Source organism: Leuresthes tenuis, unplaced genomic scaffold, assembly GCF_036924035.1.
Source record: "Leuresthes tenuis unplaced genomic scaffold, fLeuTen1.0.hap1 SCAF_10, whole genome shotgun sequence".
Taxonomy (NCBI): domain Eukaryota; kingdom Metazoa; phylum Chordata; class Actinopteri; order Atheriniformes; family Atherinopsidae; genus Leuresthes; species Leuresthes tenuis.
In genome coordinates, this window is record NW_027325364.1 from 32,138,254 (window position 1) to 32,161,447 (window position 23,194).

The following is a 23,194-nucleotide window of genomic DNA, read 5'->3' on the forward strand; positions in this document are numbered from 1 at the left end:
TCCCATCCTGAGCGTGCCTGTGGCGACTGTGGAAAGGAACGACTCCCTTTTAACAGGAAGACACCTCTGGCAGAACCAGACTCAGGAAGGGTGGCCATCCGCCTCGACCAGCTGGGGTTTGAGAAGACAGAAAAGAGGGAAAAGAGGGGGGAAAAACACCATAACGCCATTCAAAGGATATCTGTTGGAACAGGGAAACATAGGTTAATAATCACAATAATGTCACATGTACATAAAATCAATTTTTAAATTAAACAGGAGGAAAAAGAGAGCAAAGTGAGGAAAGGTGTGACAGATGAGGTCCCCCAGCAGTCTAAGCCTATAGCAGCTTAACTATGGGATGTTTCAGGATTACCTGAGCCATCCCTAACTATAAGCTTTATTGAAAAGAAAAGTTTTAAGCCTAATCTTAAAAGTGGAAAGGGTGTCTGCTTCCCGGACATTTACTGGCAGTTTATTCCACAAGAGAGGGGCCTGATAACTGAAGGCTCTACCTCCCATTCTACTTTTAGAAACTCTGGGAACAACAAGTAAACCTGCAGTTTGGGAGCGAAGTGCTCTGCTAGGAAAATATCTTACAATTAAATCTTTAAGATATGATGGAGCTCGGTCATTAAGAACTTTATATGTGAGAAGAAGAATCTTAAATTGTATTCTGAATTTAACAGGGAGCCAATGAAGAGAAGCTAAAACTGGAGAAACATGATCTCTCCTGTTAGTTCTCATCAGAACTCTGGCTGCAGCATTTTGGATCAGCTGGAGGCTTTTCAGAGAATATGTGGGACAGCCCAATAATAAGGAATTACAGTAGTCCAATCTTGAAGTAACAAATGCATGAACTAGTTTCTCTGCATCACCCTGAGACAGGATGTTCCTGATTTTAGCAATATTACGAAGGTGAAAGAAGGCAGTCCTAGAAACCAGTTTTATATGTGCGTCAAATGATAAATTCTGGTCAAAAATAACTCCAAGGTTCCTCACTGTAGAACTAGAAGCCAAGGAAATACCATCTAGAGTAACTATATAACTAGACAATTTCTCCCTGAAGCGCTCAGGTCCAAAGAGAACAACTTCAGTTTTGTCTGAATTTAAAAGCAGACAGTTCTGAGTCATCCAGGTCTTTATGTCTTTAAGACAGGCTTGTAGTCTGACCAACCTGTAGGTTTCATCTGGTTTCATAGATAAGTACAGCTGAGTATCATCAGCATAACAATGGAAATTTATGCCATGCTGTCTGATAATGTTACCTAATGGAAGCATGTATAAAGTAAAAAGAATCGGTCCAAGCACAGAACCCTGAGGAACTCCATGACTTACTCCAACGTGTGAGGAAGATTCTTCATTTACAAGAACAAACTGGAATCTATCAGATAAATATGACTTAAACCAGCCTAATGCAGTTCCTTTAATCCCAATAACATGTTCAAGTCTCTGTAACAGAATGCTGTGATCGATCGTATCAAATGTAGCACTGAGATCCAACAGGACAAGCACAGAAACAAGTCCGCTATCAGAGGCTAAGAGGAGATCATTGGTAACTTTCACCAGTGCTGTTTCTGTGCTATGATGCACTCAGAATCCTGGCTGAAACTCTTCAAACAGATTATTTCTATGTAAATGATCACAAAGTTGAACTGCAACTATTTTTTCAAGAACTTTGGACAAAAAAGGGAGATTGGATATAGGTTGATAATTAGCCAACACTTCTGAATCAAGAGTAGGTTTTTTAAGTAAAGGTTTAATTACAGCAACCTTAAAAGTCTGAGGTACATATCCTATCAACAAAGACCGATTGATCAAATCCAATATGGAAGTGTCAATTAAGGGGAAAACCTCCTTGAACAGTCTGGTTGGGATTGGGTCTAACATACAAGTTGATGGTTTAGAAGAGACTATTGCTGTTGTTAGCTCAGAAAGATCAACTGGACAGAAGCTGTCTAAATACAAATCAGGTTCGAAAGATACTTCTAAAGCTGCTCTACTTGATGATACATCAGTGATAATAGTGGGAAGGATTCCATTAATCTTCTCTCTGATAGAAACAATTTTATTGATGAAGAATCTCATGAAATCATCACTGCTGAGAGTTAAAGGAATACATGGCTCAACAGAGCTCGGACTCTTTGTCAGCCTGGCAACAGTGCTGAAAAGAAACCTGGGATTATTCTTATTCTCTTCTATCAATGATGAATAATAAGCAGTTCTAGCTTTACGAAGTGCTTTCTTATACGTTATTAAACTATCTTTCCAGACTAATTGAGACTCTTCTAAATTAGAGGAACGCCACTGTCTCTCCAGCTTTCTTGCAGTCTGCTTTAACGCACGCAGCTGTGAATTATACCAAGGAGCCAACCTCTTCTGACTGATTACCTTCCTTTTCAGAGGGGCAACATTGTCCAGTGTTGTACGCATTGAAGCTGTAGTGCTGTCAACAAGAGAGTCAAGTTCTACTGGAGTAAAATTTAGGTAGCCGTCCTCTGTCATATTTGCACATGGCAGTGAAGAAAAGGATGATGAAATCAACTCTTTAAATCTGGTTACAGCATTCTCTGACACCTTCTATATGTAGAATTCTTCTCTGAAACCGTTTAGTCAAGTAATGTAAATTCAAAAGTTATTAAAAAATGGTCAGACAAGACAGGGTTATGAGGGAACACTGTTAACTGTTCACTCTCAATGCCATAAGTCAGCACAAGGTCAATGGTATGATTAAGGCAGTGAGTAGGTCTGTGAACACTGAGAAAATCCAATAGTCTAATATAGAATTAAAGTTAATATTTAGGCTGTCATTTTCAACATCTACATGAATATTAAAGTCACCCACTACAATGACTTTATCTGTACTCAGCACTAACTGGGATAAAAACTCTGAGAATTCAGATAGAAACTCAGAATAAAGGCCAGGTGGACGATACACAACAACAAACGTGGGTTCAGTGTCTTGCCCAAGGACGCTTCGACATGTAGCCAGGGAAGCCAGAGTCGAACCACCAACCTTCCGATTGGTGGGCGACTGCTCTTCCTCTTCCTCCTGAGCTACAGCCGCCCCAATAGTGACAAAGTCTCTCCAACAGCAGAGAAAAGTCTTTCTTCAGGATCTCAGAGCCAGTCTTCCTTCTCAGAATATCTAAAGACCCTGTGTGGATGATCCTCATGCTACCTGGAAAATTCAGCATATCTTGTTCACTGACATGTCGCTGCCATTTAGCGTTGCTTGTTTTCCTCCCCGAAAGAGTACAAAACTTTCCCCATCTATTCCTCAACACCACTGAGCAACTTTCCTTGATGGGCGCGTAATGTGTGGGGACAGGATCACTTCTGGGTCATGACCAAAAAAATTCACACCATAGATGAATATCGAAAATCTAAATTTTACGTCTTTTTCTGATTTTCAGTTTTCTTCTTGAAACTAAAGTTTTCATTTTGAAAATAAAAAATGAAAAACAGGTTGTTTAGTCAATATTAAAAGGAAAATCGGTTCTCTCCCTCTTGGCTTCATTTTGAAGGAAGCAGGAGTTCATTCATTCTGTACATAATTATTTTATTCTAATAGTGCACTGTTGAATGTTTTAATATTATTATTTTTGCACTATTGTTTAGGTTACTTAAATGTTCTATTTGCGCACATTTTTATACATTTTATTATAAGTCTGCCCTATTTCGCACTGAATGTGAATTTATTGGCTGTTTGGGTAATTTGCATTTATGTAGAGAGAAAGAAAGAAAAATAAATGTTTCGCCTTGAAGACTTGATTTTAATCTTTTTAACTGTCACAACTGGTGGATGGGGGTTGTGCGTGACGTGGTAGAGGGAGGACCCAGATGCGGATTGTTGAAAGTAAAACTTTGTTTATTTCCACAAAAAACAAAAGGTGTGGCTGAGCCGGATTACAATAAACTAAACTGAATAAACTGAAAAAACATCAACAGCTATGGCTGTGGAAAAATGAGAGGAGAAACCTGACCTGACAAACTTGAAGAACATGGAACTCGTGGCATGAAGTGAGGTAAGGAGAGGTGAGGATTTTGCAAGGAACTGAGGGAACCTGGAAACCAAAATACTGTGGTGAGGTGACTGGGATCGACTGCAGCTGTGGAAACAAAGACAGGTGACTTAAATGAACCTAATGACGTGACAAGGAAAAACATAGCAAAACCTAAAACCTGAAAACAAGACATGACAAAAAAACAAAACCCAAAACATGACATGATATTCAAAATGATTTGGGGACTGGAGTGGTTTGGAACTTATTTGTACATTCTGTGGCGCACACTCTGAGTGACTGATTCAAGTGACTCGAAAATCCGATTCACTTTAGTGAAGGACTCATACAAACTCAAGTCAGTAAAAGGAATCGAGTATCCCATCACTACTGTTTATGTTGAGCATTTTATGTGGTAGTTAACATCCCTTGTTGGGCTGAATAACCTAGCATGTGGCTATGCAGCTTTGTAGATGAAAGCTACAGAAACTGGGGTGTTTTCCACAACATTTTTTTGGGGTTTTGCTATTATCATTATTTATTTATTTATTTATTTATTTATCTTTCTATTCTATTATTATTCGTTTTCATCTTCTTTTAATTTCTTTGGTAACTACTTAAGTGATGTAGGAATAATGTGTATAACATTATAGTTATTATGTTGAAAGTGTAAAAATTCTGGCATCTGTAAATACCAAACCAAAAATTTTATATATATTAACAAAGCAAGTCAGCAACGAAGTATGTATGACTCTGAATTGTTTACTTTTGAGACTTGTGTTGCAGGGATATAGCTGAAATACATTCAGGCAATGTTCTCATAGCAGGAAGAAGACAAGCACCATAGCAACGGCAGAAAGTTTGAAAAATAGAGCTGGAAGCAGCAGCAGAAGTGCTTGTGTTGAGTCATTGAACTGGAACAGATATACGTTAATTGGAAGTAAATCTGACAGCTCTGAAGGAAAAATGAGCTACAAGGCAAAAAAGAAAAAATGCAGGGGTGGGGAGAGTGGTTGGGGAGAATTAATATCAGCAGACACACCTAGACCCTGGAATGTATTAAGCAGTAAGCTCCCAGATCTGAGGAGTGTACTTCAAACATCTTGTCTTCATTATGTCTTTTTTGTTTGTATTTTAGCCTCTCTATTTTGTACAATCAGTCTGCATATGACGGAGGGGGTACACCAATCATCTGCATTCACAATTATAACTGAAAATGTTATAATTATACAAGTCTGATTATAGTCTGCACAAACAGAATAGAAAAGTAGCAATACGAGGGGATGAACGATGAGGGTAGCATGTTAGTGGTGCTGATGGTTGGGATGGTGAGGCTGGAGTTGGGAAGAGTATAGATACTGCTAACTGAAAGGGATGCTTTATACTTTCAGGTCGGGCTAGGTGTGTTTGAAGCTGACATCTTCCTTTGCCATCCGAAAGAGTGTTGAAAGTGGGAGGATAATATGGGTTATGAAAAAATAGGGGATAAGGGTCTGCATTGAAGCCAGCTGCCAGGAAAGCTGAGATGAAAGCAAAGGGAGATAATACAGGAGTATAAGAGATGTGTGGATTATCTATCGCTAACTGAATAACTTGGCTGATGAGGAAAACAAACATAACTCTAGTGTTTGTGAGTGATTATATTCTTTTAAATTGGGTAACATAACATATTTTTCAGTAACGTAACTGGAAGTTCAATTAACTGTCCATTACTTTAATGTTTCCTACATGTCATAAAATAAAAGACACACACAACACTGATTGTTTTTCTGTTTTTAAAACCATACCAGAGGTGACCTAAAGATTGTCCAAGAGTTGTTTCACACTGTTAACAAAGTACAAGTGGCTGCATACTTTGAATCTGTGGATGGATCTACCTTGGGCCAATGTTTCTAAGATATACAAATCCGCGTTATGTATGACTCACTCTATTGTCATCCACCAGGACTTAACTTTCTTTGGTTTAGTTACTTATTTGGTTTATCAAACCACATTTATATCTCACTATGCTCACTCAGACATATTCTATTATTTATATATAATATATATTTATTATTAATTAGACATACACTGTACTTCATATTAGTTTTGAGGTGATATTGGATTATAATACGTAATATTTGTCTTGTAATTCTGCGTCCCTTCCCATTTTCATCAGAAACCCATTAGCTAAGCTGTGTAGACAATATCTTCTGACAGGACACATCACTCTCGAACTCTGATGAACAGTCTTGGTCAGAAATACTGGCACAAAATAATTGAAAGAATTTAATGGTGAACTGCCTTCCTGTCAGATCAGGAAACAAAAGCTAAAACGATTGTCTAGCCACCATTGCAGTTCAAAATCAGAAACTACATTCTTTATTGAAATTGTACCATAGTTTAATTAAGCTTTTTGACCTGCCTAATGAGCCTCTATAAATAGGTGGATGCCATCTATGACACCAACTGAATTGTTCAATAAACGATTAATCAGTGATTTAACCATAGGTCAGATTTAACTGGTACAAATCCTGTTCATGTCCTGATGATGATAGGTTGCAGGTTCATCATGTTCAAACAATCCAATAAACTTTACATTTGGGATAAAAATCTGTTAAGTGTGTAATTTGGTGGCCTGTGAATCGCTGCAATTAGTGTTCTTACTGGGTCCTCAACTTTGATAACAATGAATTTAAGGTGATCACATTATGTATCTCAGAGGTTCTACTTTAATGCTGCTCTAACAGTAGAGTGCAACTCCACCTCCATCTTTTTTAAGCCATCTCAGAAAAGGTTGTGTAAGAGACGTGTCTGTTCTCGGTGAACATAGTGTATCCTTCCAATTGGATAAAGGGGGAAACAGAAGATCCAGACAAGTATGTTTCAGTCATGCATAAAACATCAGCCAACCATAATTCATGGTGGCATTTTAAGTTCTAAATGTAAGACAGAAGTCCTTCGGTGTTGTGGTGGATGATTGTCAAAAATGTAATTAAATTAGTCAGTTGTTTTTCCAAGTTGTAACAGTTGCCTTGTATTCTCAAATGAAGCTAATTTCATCTCCTGCAGTGCAGCTGTGATTTGTGGATCAGCATAAATTTTGTCTTGACTAAACTCTGTGATGTAGAGTTCCTGACGTGAAGTTGTCCTGCTGAAGGCGATGTAGGCCATTCCTGGGGCAAAAACACATTTTAAACACATCACAGCTGACTGCATGGTCATGCCTTGTACTTTGTGAGCTGTAGAGGCAAAGGCTAACTTCATAGGAAACTGCTGTGTAAAAACACCCTTCAAGCTGAGATTCTCCTCTGATTTTTCTATGTATACCAAATATCAGATGGTCCCTGAATCTGTGGGAAATTTTGTGACCCGTAATTGGACTCCAATGATTGACAGTTGTTCCAAATGTCCGGCGAATGACCCCATCCTTGACATCCAGGTTCCGAATGAGCATGACGTGTTCACCTATTGCTGAATGAATGTTGTCTGGTAAATGTATTTTTTCCATTTTAATGTTCCCAGTTTGATCACTTCTCCTTTTTTGTAAACTTCTGCTTAATATCTATGATATCAGGACAGAGAGCAGCAAGAGTTGGCAGTCGGAATTGTGGCAGTCATCTTGACCTGTCATGTTCGCTCAGAGAATCCGTCTTTTCCTTTACTCTGATCCTGTTGAGGAGTTCTGCAAAGTCTTTGAATCTATGGAGTTGGTGGAGAATATTTGTTGACTCCTCATGTATAGATTTGATGATATGTGATTTTCCACAGCCAGCTCCTCCAGAAACAAAATTAAAAAAAACTGTTCAGGACTGTGGGCTCCATATGCATTTGAAGCACCAGTCATGTCCAAAAACAGGATGTTTGCATTTCATTAAGGTTTCTGTACATCTTTCTGACAACATCGGGGCTCAGCCTTGGTACATCAATCGCTGGAATGGTTGCACCTCTCAAACTGATAATCAGGAATGATGTCTCTCTGATTCTCATCATCATTCAATTCAGTTTTGATTGAAGGTGGTGCCGAAAACAAGGTTAAATAAGGCTTATTCAGATAGCGTAATGTGATAAAATAGTTCTAACTATCTCACTATGTGTGCCCTTACAGCAGTTCCTTCAATGCCTATAACATGTTCAAGTCTCTGTAACAGAATGCTGTGATCGATCGTATCAAATGTAGCACTGAGATCCAACAGGACAAGCACAGAAACAAGTCCGCTATCAGAGGCTAAGAGGAGATCATTGGTAACTTTCACCAGTGCTGTTTCTGTGCTATGATGCACTCTGAATCCTGACTGAAACTCTTCAAACAGATTATTTCTATGTAAATGATCACAAAGTTGAACTGCAACTATTTTTTCAAGAACTTTAGACAAAAAAGGGAGATTGGATATAGGTCGATAATTAGCCAACACTTCTGAATCAAGAGTAGGTTTTTTAAGTAAAGGTTTAATTACAGCAACCTTAAAAGTCCGAGGTACATACCCTGTCAACAAAGACAGATTGATCAAATCCAATATGGAAGTGTCAATTAAGGGGAAAACCTCCTTGAACAGTCTGGTTGGGATTGGGTCTAAAATACAAGTTGATGGTTTAGAAGAGACTATTGCTGTTGTTGGCTCATAGAGATCAACTGGGCAGAAGTCGTCTGAATACAAATCAGGTTCGAAAGATACTTCTAAAGCTGCTCTACTTGATGATACATCAGTGATAATAGTGGGAAGGATTCCATTAATCTTCTCTCTGATAGAAACAATTTTATTGATGAAGAATCTCATGAAATCATCACTGCTGAGAGTTAAAGGAATACATGGCTCAACAGAGCTCGGACTCTTTGTCAGCCTGGCAACAGTGCTGAAAAGAAACCTGGGATTATTCTTATTCTCTTCTATCAATGATGAATAATAAGCAGTTCTAGCTTTACGAAGTGCTTTCTTATACGTTATTAAACTATCTTTCCAGACCAATTGAGACTCTTCTAAATTAGAGGAACACCACTGTCTCTCCAGCTTTCTTGCAGTCTGCTTTAACGCACGCAGCTGTGAATTATACCAAGGAGCCAACCTCTTCTGACTGATTGCCATCCTTTTCAGAGGGGCAACATTGTCCAGTGTTGTAAGCATTGAAGCTATAGTGCTGTCAACAAGAGAGTCAAGTTCTACTGGAGTAAAATTTAGGTAGCCGTCCTCTGTCATATCAGCACATGGCAGTGAAGAAAAGGATGATGAAATCAACTCTTTAAATCTGGTTACAGCATTCTCTGATAGACACCTTCTATCTGTAAAATTCTTCTCAGAAGCTGTATAGTCAAGTAGTGTAAATTCAAAAGTTATTAAAAAATGGTAAGACAAGACAGGGTTATGAGGGAACACTGTTAACTGTTCACTCTCAATGCCACAAGGCAGCACAAGGTCAAGGGTATGATTAAGGCAGTGAGTAGGTCTGTGAACACTTTGAGAAAATCCAATAGAGTCTAATATAGAATTAAAGTTAATATTTAGGCTGTCATTTTCAACATCTACATGAATATACTACAATGACTTTATCTGTACTCAGCACTAACTGGGATAAAAACTGAGAATTCAGACAGAAACTCAGAATAAGGGCCAGGTGGACGATACACAACAACAAATACAAGAGGTTTTTGTGATTTCCACTTTGGTTGGGAAAAACTGAGAATCAGAGATTCAAAAGAGCTAAAACTAATCTTGGGTCTAGGACTGATTAGTAACCCTGATCTGAAGATAGCTGCCACTCCTCCTCCTCTGCCTGTGGTTGGAGGAACGTGAACATTTAAATAGTCAGAGGGAGTTGATTCATTAATGCTAACATGATCCTCCTGCTGCAGCCAGGTTTCGATTAAATGAGAACATACGGCTAAACATGTCATCACTGGTCAGATTTGGCAGGGGTTCAGAGAAAACTACGGTGTCCGACATTGTTTTGGCAAAGTTACACACCGATGCAACATTAATTTAATAAATAAATAAATCTCACTATCAAAATTGCCCACTGTACCTAACATTTCACACAATTTCATTAATAATTAATTTAATTATGCATTTGGAGGCCTATAGCTACATCCTATCAGCAAAGGTTTCCAATGAGGTAAATTAATTTGCATCCATAGCACTTCAATATCAGCATACATCAAATCATATCTCACTTTTGCTGGTATATGATTTTGTACATACATTGCTACACCACCTCCATGTGCAGTCCTATCCCTTCTATAGACACTGTATCCCTGAATTCCCACAGCTGCATCACCAAAGGAACAATCTAAATAAGTCTCTGATACTGCAGATGAATTCGACATGACAAAATATATTTGATTTCATTCACTTTATTTCTTAAGCCACAAATATTAAAGTGAGCCAATTTCAACCATTTCTTGGGTTACTTAATTTAAGTCATTGTGGTTGTTTGTTCGGTATCTCATTTTCATTTTCTTTACATACGGGAGTCATATCAAAACACATATATAACATAGAATCAAGCATATATAGACTGCAAACCATAGGTCCATCGACTACGAGCCGGATGGTAACTCCATCATTTAATAATTTCATACTTAAATTAAGGTATTTTACATCGAGCTGATGACTCACAATTAGAGTTAAACAGGAAAACCTTAGCAACAGCTACGAGTATAGCTATAAATCATCAACTATAGCCATTCTATTGAATCATCATTTCAGCCTCCTGATTACTGTCAATACATTTTATTTCCCAGTTAATAGCTAGCCCATACATGAACTCTGCTAACATTATCCTACTACAGAAACCAGGAAAAGACCCCATACTTCCATCCAGCTACCGCCCAATATCTCTAATAAATGTAGACCTCAAAATAAGTTGTAAAGCCCTCGCCAAAAGAATAGAAACAATAACTCCACTTATAATATATCCTGACCAGACAGGTTTTATAAAGGGTCGACACTAACACTTGCAGGCTAATTAATCTCATAGATTATTCTACCATCAACAACCTGGAAACCACAATCGTCTCTCTAGATGCAGAAAAAGCATTTGATCGAGTGAACTGGAAATTTTTATTCGCAGCATTAAACAAATTTGGGTTTGGGTCACACTTCATCAACTGGATGAGGATATTATATAGCTCCCCAAATGCAAGTGTCAGGACAAATGATCAAACTTCTCCAAGCTTCAGTCTGCAGAGAGGTACAAGACAGGGTTGCCCACTTTCTCCCTCACTTTTTGCTATTTTCATCGAACCTTTAGCAGCTGCTATCAGACAAGATAGGTGTGATGCTGTAGGAGGTGTGTGATGCTGTAGTGTCGCGAGATTGTGTGAGACTATCGGCAGATTCAAACAAGGCGCGCCTCAAATAGAGCAAACAATATAATAAGATTATAATTACGCCAATAACTACTGTTTAAATAAATATATTATCGGGTGAAACAAAAACAAAACACTGGAGTACAGTGAAGAAAGCCTGGAGAGCCTCACGGATTTCATCGACGAGTGTTTTGACAGGATCGTCATGGGGAAAACCAACCAAACCCCATCTGCTAGCAGCAAGGCTTCAACTTCAAAGAGAAGTCGCAATGAAGAGTCACCCGGAGCGACGTCTCCAGCTGGTAATGATTCGACGGACATTTTAACATCGATCGATAACAAATTATCCAGCTTCGACGCCCGTATGTCTCTGTTAGAAATTCTACACAGAGAGTTCCAGGCATTACGGGAGTCGTTGGAGTTCAGCCAGCAACAGGTGCAGACGCTGGCTGCAGAAAACGCAGCCCTCAGAGGATCGGTGTAGAAGGAATGAGCCGGATCTCTGATGAGAACAAGAGGATAAAATAATCAATTATTGATCTCCAGGCTCGTAGTATGAGGGACAATCTGGTGTTTTCTGGAATCCCGGAGCAGGCAGACGAGGATCCTGAACTCACAGTGAAAAATTTCATCCAAAATCAACTGAAACTTCCAGGAGATGTAGTGAAAAACATTACTTTTCACCGAGTCCACCGCCTGGGAGGGAAGAGACCTGATGCCCGCCGACCGAGACCGATTGTGGCCAAGTTCGAGCATTTCCAACAGAAGGTCCAGGTGAGGGGACGCGGCAGGGAGCTGAGAGGAACGGACTTCAGCGTCAACGACCAGTTTCCCAAAGAAATCCTGGAAAGACGCAGGGTTCTGTTCCCCATCCGGAGAAAGTTCATGGAAGGAGGCTCCCGGGCTGTCATCGCGGTGGATAAGTTATTCATCAACGGGCAGCTGTACCGCGACCAGGAAACCACTCCTTGGCTCTTCTAAACTCCAGGTGATCTGTATTCGTTAACTTGTATAAATCATATCACCATAGATGGTACATAAGTAACTCTGAAATAGTCTATCCAATTCATATCTAGTTATCTATCAAGGCAAAATATATAGCTCACTGCCAGTCTCAGCAGCATAGGATATATGCAGCTCATATTTGTTTATTTGTTTTTGTTTTTTTGTTTTTGTTTTTCCTTTTTCTATCTCACACTTCCACTCTTTTGCACTGTTTTTCTATTCTGTCTTTCTTCCCCAACCCGCTGCGTTTCCACCTTAATAAGTAATGTTAACAAGCACGGCGCACATAGAGTTTTGAGCAGAGCACATAATGAAGTTCCACACAGCATCGACAGCGCAAGTGCATATTGTAGCAAGCTCATACTGACAACTGAAACACCAACAATGGCATGTTCATGGAAGCATATATGCACACACACGCACGGGATGCTTTTAGCAAGCATCCAGCACTCACTGCGTTAGTCTGAGCATGTCCACACTGAGGTTTATCTCATGGAATGTGCATGGAGCTGGGTCCAGGGAGAAGAGATTAAAAATCTCCAATAAATTGAAGGATTTACAGGCGGACATTGTTTTATTACAGGAGATTCATTTATCAGAGACTGCAGCTGATGTTCTCACCACAGCACAGTTTCCTCATGTGTACTCAGCCTGTTACAACTCCAGACAAAGAGGTGTAGCCATTCTGATAAATAGAAGAGTAAATTTCACCGTAAACAACACAGTTATAGATCCAGAAGGTAGATTTCTAATAGTTAATTTATCTGTTCAAAATATGAATTTATGCATTGCAAATATATATGGTCCAAATGTGGATGACCCCTCATTTTTTCACTCCTTTTTCACTTCACTCTCTGATCACTCAGATAACACACTCATCATAGGAGGGGACTTTAACATGGTATTAGACTCAGGACTAGACAGACTCAGTACTTCAGGAAGTCAGCGGAACTGGCAGTCCACGAATATTGTTAAACAGTATATGAAAGATTTTGGTCTTTGTGATGCTTGGCGCTCCCACCACCCCGCTCTTAGAGAATACACCTTCTTCTCACCGGTACACCACTCATACTCAAGAATAGATTATTTGTTAGTTAGCAGTTCCTTGTTGAGGGATATTTCAGACACCAAAATCCACCCCATCACTATCAGTGATCACGCTCCAGTTTCTATCACACTGAAGAATAACAGAGTTACACCACCAGCTAGGAATTGGAGATTTAATACATCATTACTAAAAGACCCTGATTTTATTAATTATTTCAAAAGGGAATGGTCTGTATATTTAGAAAATAATGACCTGCCAGGAATGTCAGCTTGTACTCTTTGGGAAGCCGGAAAAGCAGTTATGAGAGGCAAAATACTCTCTTTTTCATCAAATAAGAAAAAGAGGGAAAGTTCAAGGATATCAGATTTAGAACTCAGGATTAAATCATTAGAAATTGTCTACAGTACCTCCAAAGAGGAACACACACTGAATGAATTAAGAAAAGCTAAACTTGAATTAAACAAAATTATTGATAAACAAACACAGTTTCTCATACAAAGACTTCGCTTGGAGAACTTTGAGCACGGCAATAAATCTGGAAGGTTCCTAGCTAACCAACTAAAGAGAAACAAAGAGAAAACAACAATCACTTCTGTTAAAGACTCAAAAGGAAATGTCACCCATGACCCCGATGTAATCAACAATGCTTTTAGGGACTTCTATAAAACCTTATATTCATCACAAAATGATCCATCAGATAGTAACATAGATCAGTTTCTTAGTAATATCAACCTTCCAAAATTACAAACCGAACAGGCAATGGCTCTGGATTCACCTCTTTCAATAGGAGAACTCCATGAAGCCCTTCAACATATGCCTAGTAACAAAGCCCCGGGACCAGATGGTTTTCCAGCAGAGTTCTACAAAGAATTTTGGACTGTTTTGGCACCTGCATTTCACAAAATGGTATTACAAGTTAAGCAGAATGGCAGATTATCCCCACACATGAACTCTGCTAACATTATCTTGCTACAGAAACCAGGAAAAGACCCCATACTTCCATCCAGCTACCGCCCAATATCTCTAATAAATGCAGACCTCAAAATAATTTGTAAAGCCCTCGCCAAAAGAATAGAAAAAATAACTCCACTTATAATACATCCTGACCAGACAGGTTTCATAAAGGGTAGACACTCATCCACTAACACTCGCAGGCTAATTAATCTCATAGACTATTCTAACATCAACAACCTGGAAACCACAATAGTCTCTCTAGATGCAGAAAAAGCATTTGATCGAGTGAACTGGAAATTTTTATTCGCAGCATTAAACAAATTTGGGTTTGGGTCACACTTCATCAACTGGATAAGGATATTATATAGCTCCCCAAATGCGTGTGTCAGGACAAATGATCAAACCTCTCCAAACTTCAGTCTGCAGAGAGGTACAAGACAGGGTTGCCCACTAACTCCCTCACTTTTTGCTATTTTCATCGAACCTTTAGCAGCTGCTATCAGACAAGAAAGAAATATTAAAGGCATCCAACCCCAAAATATTGAGCATAAAATAAGTCTTTATGCTGATGATGTTTTACTTTTCCTTCAGAACTCTCAAACGTCTCTCACTCACACGATCACACTCATAAATAAATTCTCAGCACTTTCTGACTACTCTATCAATTGGTCTAAGACCACAGTTCTGCCCATTAACTGCAGAGTCCAGAATATACCAGCAATCACTTTACAGTCAGGAAATATCAGATATTTAGGCATAAACATTTCCTCCAGGCTCTCAGAGCTAACAAAGCTAAATTATGTGCAATTATTAAAGACAGTAGAGGACGATCTCTCTCGTTGGAAGTCCTTACCTATATCACTTATGGGGAGAGTTACAACCATTAAAATGATGATACTACCAAAAGTTAATTATTTGTTCTCAATGATCCCCATAAAACCATCTGCTACTTGGTTTAAGTCACTAGATTCTTGCATCTCCAAATTTCTGTGGAAAAACAAACCACCACGTATTAGTTTAAAAACCCTACAGAAGACCAAGGACTGTGGTGGATTAGATTTACCTAATTTTCAGCACTATTCCTTAGCCAATAGGTTACAGTATATATCAAAATGGTTTAAACCTAGCCCAATAGATGAACCATGGATAAATGTAGAACAAGCATTGTGTGATAATCTGGAAATCTCTGACCTGCCACTTATTAGTCAAAACGTAAAACATCACAAATGTTTCAAAAGCATTAACATCAGCACCTCTCTGACAGCCTGGTGGGAATTTCTTAAAATAACAAAGTCTTCAATTGTCCCATGTAAGCTTACACCCATCTGGAACAATCCTGACATACTGCAAAACAAAAAAATGCTAAACTTTACTCTGTGGAAGATCAAAGGAATCAAACATCTGGAACATATAATCCAAAATGGAAATTTTATTTCATTTGATGAGCTCATATCACAACATGAGATAGGCAGCAATAAATTCCTAGAATATCAACAACTTAAGTCTATAATAACAAAGAAATATATCCCCCACCAACCAGACTTACAACTCCCGACTAGGGTAGCAGAATTTCTAAGCATCTGCACCCCAAAACTACTATCAAAAATATATAAATTATTGTCTAAAATAGATGACACAATGTCTCTACCGTCCTCAAAATGGGAAGCAGATTTATCCATCAGTTCTAGTCATAGCTTCTGGCCACAAATATGTTTGAACACCTTTAGAATGACTCAGAATTCTAATTTACAGCTCATACAATACAAAATCCTTCATAGAACACACTATACAGGACAAAGGATGTTCAGGATGGGTCTAACACACTCAAACATCTGCTCACATTGCACAGATAACACACCTGATGATTATGCACACGCTTTGTGGTTCTGTGCGCCTGTCCAGAAGTTCTGGCTTGAAGTCTGTGCGGACCTATCAACATGGCTAAAGTGTAGCATCCCTGCATGCCCCACACTGTGCATACTGGGTGACTTAGACAACATCAACATGGAAATTAACTCAGCACACATGGTTCTCACAGTGTTATGTATCGCAAAGAAAACTATTCTCATGAACTGGAAAGCGAAGAACAATCTGTGTATTAACCAGTTTAGAAATTTTCTTTTAGACTATATTAGCATGGAAACAATGTCTGCCTCCTCAAAACATCAATTGGCTGAATTTAATTCTCTCTGGTCCCCTCTGATTAGCTTTATCACATAGTGGTGGTGGTGGGTTGCTGTCCCGTCGCTCTGGGCGGTTGGGTGTGTGCTGGGGGGGGCTGTGTGGCTTCGGGCGTCTGGTGGTCTCTCGGGTCGTGGGGACCGGGTTGGTCATTGCTGGGGGGGACTGTGTGTCAGGCTTGGAGGGCAGTTTTGGGGGCTTGCGGGTGGGACTGTCTTGCGGTGTGGGGCGGGGTCCCTTAGAGGCCTTGGGGTGGTGGCTGCTGGCTCTATGCCGGGTGGCTGGGCCGCTCCGGCATGGGTGGTGGTGCTGGGCCTGGGCCCTGGTGGCTGGGCGCTGCCTTGCGCCCGGGGGGGGGGGGGGGCCCTGCCTGTGCCTGGGGGGGCTGGGTTGTCCTGGACGCGCCACAGTATGGGTGGGTTGGTGCAGGTCCTGGTGCCGGGCTTGTTGCTCTGGGACCTCCAAGGTGTCCGCAGATGGTTGTTTTTTTTTTCAGGGTGTTGGGGCGTGCGGTGGGGGGGGGCGGTGCTTTTCCCCTGTTGGGGGGGTGGGTGGGGGGGCCTGGGTGATGGTCTGGGTGATGGTGGGTCTCAGGCCCGGGCTGCTGCGACTGGTGTGACCGGGTGGTTTGTTTGTTTGTCTGTTTGTTTTTTGTTGTTGTTTGTTTGTTGTTTGTAGAGGTCCTGTGGGGTGGGGTGGGGTGGGTACCTTCTGGGGGTACAGTAGCTCCCGCAATATGGTCGCTGCAGGCCCCGAGCCTGGTGGACATCAGCCCCTCCTGCCCTGTGTTGGCTCCCAGGTAGCGGGGATGCCTATTGCAGCCAGTCCCTGGCTGCCTTCTCCGGGGGAGAGTAGCTCCCCCCGGTGTATATCCCCATACCCCTCTCCCTTCTGGCTCCTGTACACAGCACACACTCACACATGAAGGGTTTTGGGGCCGTGTGTGTTCGGTGGGGTGTAGTGGATGGGGCCACGTAGGTGGTCCCCTTTGGTTGCACTCTGCAGTTCCCCGCCCCTGTTTTAATTACACCTTAGACATTACTACTTATCAAACACACACTCACACACACACATTAGGTCTTGGGGGGTGGTTACACTGAGTGGCATCTGGTGGGCGGGGCTCTTTGGGTATGTAGGCTGCCCAGAGGGCCGCGCTCCCAGTCCTACAAGTTTGGCTGCCCCTCAATTTTAATCGCTCACTATTAGAAAATATTGAAGAGCCAGAAGGGTGAGGGGAGGGGTCTTCTTCCCACACCCCTGCTTCCTGGTTGCTGCTCGAGGCGGGAGGGGCCAAGAGGATTAATTAATTGTTCTGCTGGTTCGGGGTCTGTGGTGGCTGGGGGGCTGCTGGCCCCCTGGTGTGCCCGCTGCGCTACACCCCAGCGGAGTTGAGGGAGGGAGGACGTGTGGATGTATGGGACGTGAAAGTGTGTGTGGTAATGATTGGGCCTGGATCTGGGACTTGCTGTCGCCGGGCCTGGCCTGGCCTGCCTGTGCTTCTCCCGATGGGGGGGCGGCATTGCCTCTCTCCGCTGCTCGCGACTTCACCCACCTGTGGGCACGTCTTGGCTCCCAGGGCACTTGGCCAGGGGTGCTGGGGCAGGCGCTGACCCACTGCGTGGCTGTCTGGGGCACTTGGCCCTCCTGGGTATTGGGTGGGGCCTCTGCCGGGGGGTTTGGGGGCGCTCGGGCTCCCGGGGCCCGGGTCCAGTGCACGGCCCATGTCTGGGCGGCTGGGACCTGGCGGGGTCAGTGGGCTGTTGCCCCTGGCTCTCTGAGGGCCTCTGCCCTATGCTTATGGGGGCTCTATCCGGGGGCTTCCTCTGCAGTCTTCTGGGTGGATGCGTGGTTGTCCCTGCGGTGGGCTTCCTGGGTTCTGTGCTCCGTGGGGGCTGCTGGTGGCCTGGGTCTTGTGGCCCTCTCTGCCTGCTTCTGATTGCTGGGGGGGGGGGGCTGTGGATTGTGGCCCTGTACACTTATACACTCATAACTAACCACGGTTACCATGTAGATCCTGTGCCATGGGTGTTGCATGTTCTCACACACACACACACACACACACACATTCATTAGCCCAGTAGCATGCTCGCTAAGCAGTTGATGTGTTATCATGTCGTCTCAGGTCATCTATCCACAGCTGTGTTGTATGCGATTACCGCTTCTTGTGCTTGTTTTTGTTTGTTTGTGTGTTTGTTTTTTCTCTGCTTGTCTGCTTTCAGGTGCTCCTGGTGGCGCTAAGGCTGGATTCCCCTCAGAGGCCATGGATTGTTGTCTGTTTTGTTTTTTACAGGTGTAGCAGCTGGTTGTCTGGTTTTTGTTTCTATTTTTGTTCTGTTTCCTCTTCTTTCCTCTTCTTCTTTCCTTGTCCCCCGGTCCGGTTCAGTTCTATTACATGTTATATATTGTAAACAAAAATAAATAAATGGGCATCAAGGGGAGCTTTACATTTATAAAACTTCCCTTGGCAAAGCAAATCTGTTTGGCATCAAAGGTATTCAGACTACAATTCTGCTGCCATAATGCTGAACAGGACAAGGGGGAAAAAAAAAAAAAAAAAGACAAGATAGAAATATTAAAGGCATCCAACCCCAAAATATGGAGCATAAAATAAGTCTTTATGCTGATGATGTATTATTTTTCCTTCAGAACTCACAGACGTCTCTCACTCACATGATCACACTCGTCTGGTGGTCTCTCGGGTCGTGGGGACCGGGTTGATCATTGTTGGGAGGGACTGTGTGTCGGGCTTGGAGGGCAGTTTTGGGGGCTTGCGGGTGGGTCTGTCTTGTGGTGTGGGGCGGGGTCCCTTAGGGGCCTTGGGGTGGTGTCTACTGGCTCTGTACAGGGTGGCCGGGCCGCTCTGGCATGGGTGGTGGTCCTGGGCCTGGGCCCTGGTGGCTGGGCGCTGCCATGCGGGGGGGGGTGCCTGGGGGGTCTGGGTTGCCCTGGACGTGCCACAGTATGGGTGGGTTGGTGCAGGTCCTGGTGCCGGGCTTGTTGCTCTGGGAACTCCAATGTGTCCGCAAGAGGTTGTTTTTTTTAGGGTGTTGGGGCATGCAGTGTGTGTGTGGGGGGGGGCGGAATATGGTCGCTGCAGGCCCCGAGCCTGGTGGACATCACGCCCTCCTGCCCTGTGTTGGGTCCCAGGTAACGGGGATTCCTATTTCAGCCAGTCCCTGGCTGCCCTCTCCGGGGGTGCTCCTCTCCTCCGGTCTATATTCCCATACAGACCGGGGGCGTGTGTGTTCTGTGGGGTGTCGTGGATGGGGCCACGTAGGTGGTCCCCTTGGCAGCCCCCCGCCCCTGTTTTAATTACACCTTAGACATCACACACACACACACACACATTAGGTCTTGGGGGGTGGTTACACTGAGTGGCATCTGGTGGGCGGGGCTCTTTGGGTATGTAGGCTGCCCAGAGGGCCACGCTCCCAGTTCTACAAGGTTGGCTGCCCCTCAATTTTAATCTAACTATTAGAAAATATTGAAGAACCAGAAAGGTGATGGGAAGGGGTCTTCTCACACCCATGCTTCCTGGTTGCTGCCTGGGGCGGGAGGGGCCAGGATCACCTGAATTATTCTGCTGGTACAGGGTCTGTGGTGGCTGGGGGGGCTGCTGGCCCCCTGGTGTGCCCGCTGCGCTACACCCCAGCGGAGTCGAGGGAGGGAGGACGTGTGGATGTGTGGATGTATGGGACATGCAAGTGTGTGTGGTGATGACTGGGCCTGGGTCTGGGACTTGCTGTCGCCTGGCCTGCTTGTGCTTCTTCCGATGGGGGGGCGGCGGGGGCAATTGCCTCTTCCCGCTGCCCGCGACTTCAACCACCTGTGGGCACTTCTTGAATCCCAGGGCACTTGGCCAGGGGCGCTGGGGCAGGCGCTGACCCACTGTATGGCTGTCTGGGGCGCTTGGCCCTCCCGGGTATTGGGTGTGGATTGTGGCCGTGTACACTTATACACTCATAACTAAGCATGGTAATCATGTAGATCCTATGCCATGGGTGTTGCATGTTCACACACACACGCGCACACACACACACACAAGTCCAGTAGCATGCTCACTAAGCAGTTGATGTATTATCATGTCGTCTCAGGTCATCTATATCCACAGTTGTGTTGTATGTGATTGCTGCTACTTGTGCTTGTTTTTGTTTGTTGGTGTGTTTGTTTTTTCTCTGCTTGTCTGCTTTCAGGTGCTCCTGGTGGCTCTAAGGCTGGATTCCCAACAGAGACCATGGATTGTTTGTTTTGTTTTTTACAGGTGTAGCAGCTGGTTGTCTGGTTTTTGTTTCTATTTTTGTTCAGTTTCCTCTTCTTTCCTCTTCTTCTTTCCTTGTCCGCCGGTCCGGTTCTGTTCTATTACATGTTATATATTGTAAACAGAAATAAATAAATGGGCATCAAGGGGAGCTTTACATTTATAAATCTTCCCTTGGCAAAGCAAATCTGTTTGGGATAAAAGGTATTCAGACTACAATTCTGCTGCCGTAATGCTGGACAGGACAAGGGGGAAAAAAAAGTAGCTTGGTGTCATAAAATGGTGTAAAAATATCACAATCAGTGTTGTCACTGTATAGTTTTTGCTTTTTAAGCCTCATCTAGCTAACTGAATAAGACGCCACATTGATCTTAACCTGAAAAAAAAAAAGAAAAGCTGGCCCACTTTATTTCTTCACATATAACTTCACAGCAAATTCCTGTTCATACTGTTTAGATGATCATTTTACATTTTTTCCCCTCTGTTTTTCTCACCTCATCAATTGTCTGTTTAGAGACATACATTGGATGACACTGTGAGGGTTTCAAGATCGGAACAGCAGTATCAGGCAACAATCCTGTCGTTATTTTGAATGTATTGTCACAGTTTAGTCATCCAATCATCAGTTAACTCCACTCACCTGTGCACACAGCTGCCTCTCATCACATGCAATCAGCCCAGCATATAGTCACCAGCTCCACACTCTATCCTTTGCCAGATTGTCTTTGCCATGCATGTCTTTCCAGCGTTCTCCTGCCGGCTTTACCGGTACCGACCTCGCCTGTCCCTGATTCCCTGCTTCGTCTGCCTCCTGGTAATTCGACCCAGCCTTCTGTCCCTGACCAAGAACTTTGCCTCTCCTCTCGTGATTCCTGTTTGCCGGTTTCTAAACCGTTTGTCTGTCTGCCAGAGTCTCAGTAAAGCCTTGAACCTTTTACCACTGTCTTCTGACTCCTTTGTACTGCAATTGGGTCCATACACCACCCGTTACATGTATAGTCACCCTCCTTTGCTCTTACTGAATCTCTGCTCTTTTCCTGCCAGCAGTTAGTGCAGCATGCTAGCTGTACTGCAGCATCTGGAATGAGCAGATGTAGCCAGGTTTCAATGATCTGTAGCTCTAGTTCATTGATTTTATTGGTGATGGATCTGGCATTTGCGATTACCAGAGGACGAATGACATCCTACTGGACATAGCAAGACTGCAGGAGTCGCAGTGGATTGTTCGTAGGCGATAGAGGCAGAGAAGAGAACAGACACAGAAGCGAGGTTGCCCGGCACACCTCCAGGTTAGGCTAAGGAAGTAACCATCCAAACCTTCACTCCAAAGTAATCCGTCGTGAGTGCGAAGGATGAGTTGAGGAGTCTCACAATCTGAGGAAAGAAGCTACTCTGTAGTCTGGTGGTGTGGCAGTGATCTCTTGTTTGACGACAGCAGGGTGAACAGGCTGTGTATCGTGGGTGTTGTCTTTTAGTTTCCTTTGAGTTCTGTGCAGCCACTTCACCCACTCCGTGATGCTCTGAAATGTGATGACCAAGACATGTTGTCTGTGATGTGTATTCATAGGAACCTAAAATTGTTCAGCTGCTCCACTGATGTAATCAGCCCCTTGGTTTTGTTTAGACTGAACAGTGGTGGTGTTATTAGACTGACTGTAGGGCAGTAGACATGTCATCCTCTGTGGATCTGTTGGTAGTGAAGGCAAACGGGGTTGGCTATGTTGTTCTACTAACCAGTTTTTCAAAACTCGTAATTAGAATGGGGTTGAGTGCTACAGAGTGGTAGTCATGTAGACTTTTGAGGTGCAGGGTCGATGGTGTCTGCGACAGTGATATGTTAAAAATGTCAGTAATAATAAGTAGCCGACTGGCATAAGTTTGTGTACATATTTTAAGGCGAGACACTACAGGTGAATAGGGTAACATTTTAAAATAATAGATATCACCATGAAACTTCCTCTGTTGATTACTTACACAAGTATGAAGAAAAAATGTGTTAAATGTTTTTGAAACTTGTATGTTTGATTATGCAAATTAGGCATTATCTCATTAAATAAGCGCAAATTTGCATATATTTCCAGTAGATAGATCTGAACATATGATAAAGCCAGGTGCAAAATTCTTTTTTCATTTTGTTTACACACCAGATGAAAAAAAATTACAGAAGGATTTTAGGATATCTGCTTTCATTACCTAGAAAATCAAAATATACTGTTAATAGCCTTAAAAAATAGATTTTCGCCATATTCTTTTATTATAATGTCACATAAATCTGGCCAGGAATCATTTATTAAGGAATCCTTCTGCAAATATCTTCAGAATACTGCTAAGTGGAAAGTTTGGTATGAATAGGTGCTACAGAGGCTGAGATATTGATTCTGGAAAAATACAAAAAACTGATTTTGAGAAAACGGCATTTAAAGATTTAAATAGGGGAATTTATAAGATTTGTATTGGAAACAATTGCTCAAAAAACAGAATAA

The 23,194-nt window shown here is 42.4% G+C and overlaps 1 protein-coding gene across 1 annotated transcript; it reads right to left on the minus strand.

Moving 5' to 3' along the window:
* Positions 1-366: 366 nt before the first annotated feature.
* On the minus strand, positions 367-22,276 carry LOC140316993 (uncharacterized). The gene is made up of 3 exons (XM_072395071.1): positions 22,103-22,276; positions 3,966-4,091; positions 367-1,296 (listed from the first exon to the last, which is right to left on the minus strand). The coding sequence occupies exons 1-3, from the start codon at positions 22,274-22,276 to the stop codon at positions 367-369; spliced, it is 1,230 nt and encodes a 409-aa protein (XP_072251172.1).
* Positions 22,277-23,194: the final 918 nt, after the last annotated feature.

Excerpts from the sequence above, each read along its gene's own strand:
- LOC140316993 (XM_072395071.1), bottom strand. The coding sequence starts at position 22,276 with ATGAATACACATCACAGACAACATGTCTTGGTCATCACATTTCAGAGC. Across the intron at positions 4,092-22,102 it reads CCACACCACCAGACTACAGA|CTGCAGTCGATCCCAGTCAC; the intron begins GTAGCTTCTTTC and ends TTGTTTCCACAG. Across the intron at positions 1,297-3,965 it reads ATGTTCTTCAAGTTTGTCAG|GGTTCTGTGCTTGGACCGAT; the intron begins GTCAGGTTTCTC and ends GGAGTTCCTCAG.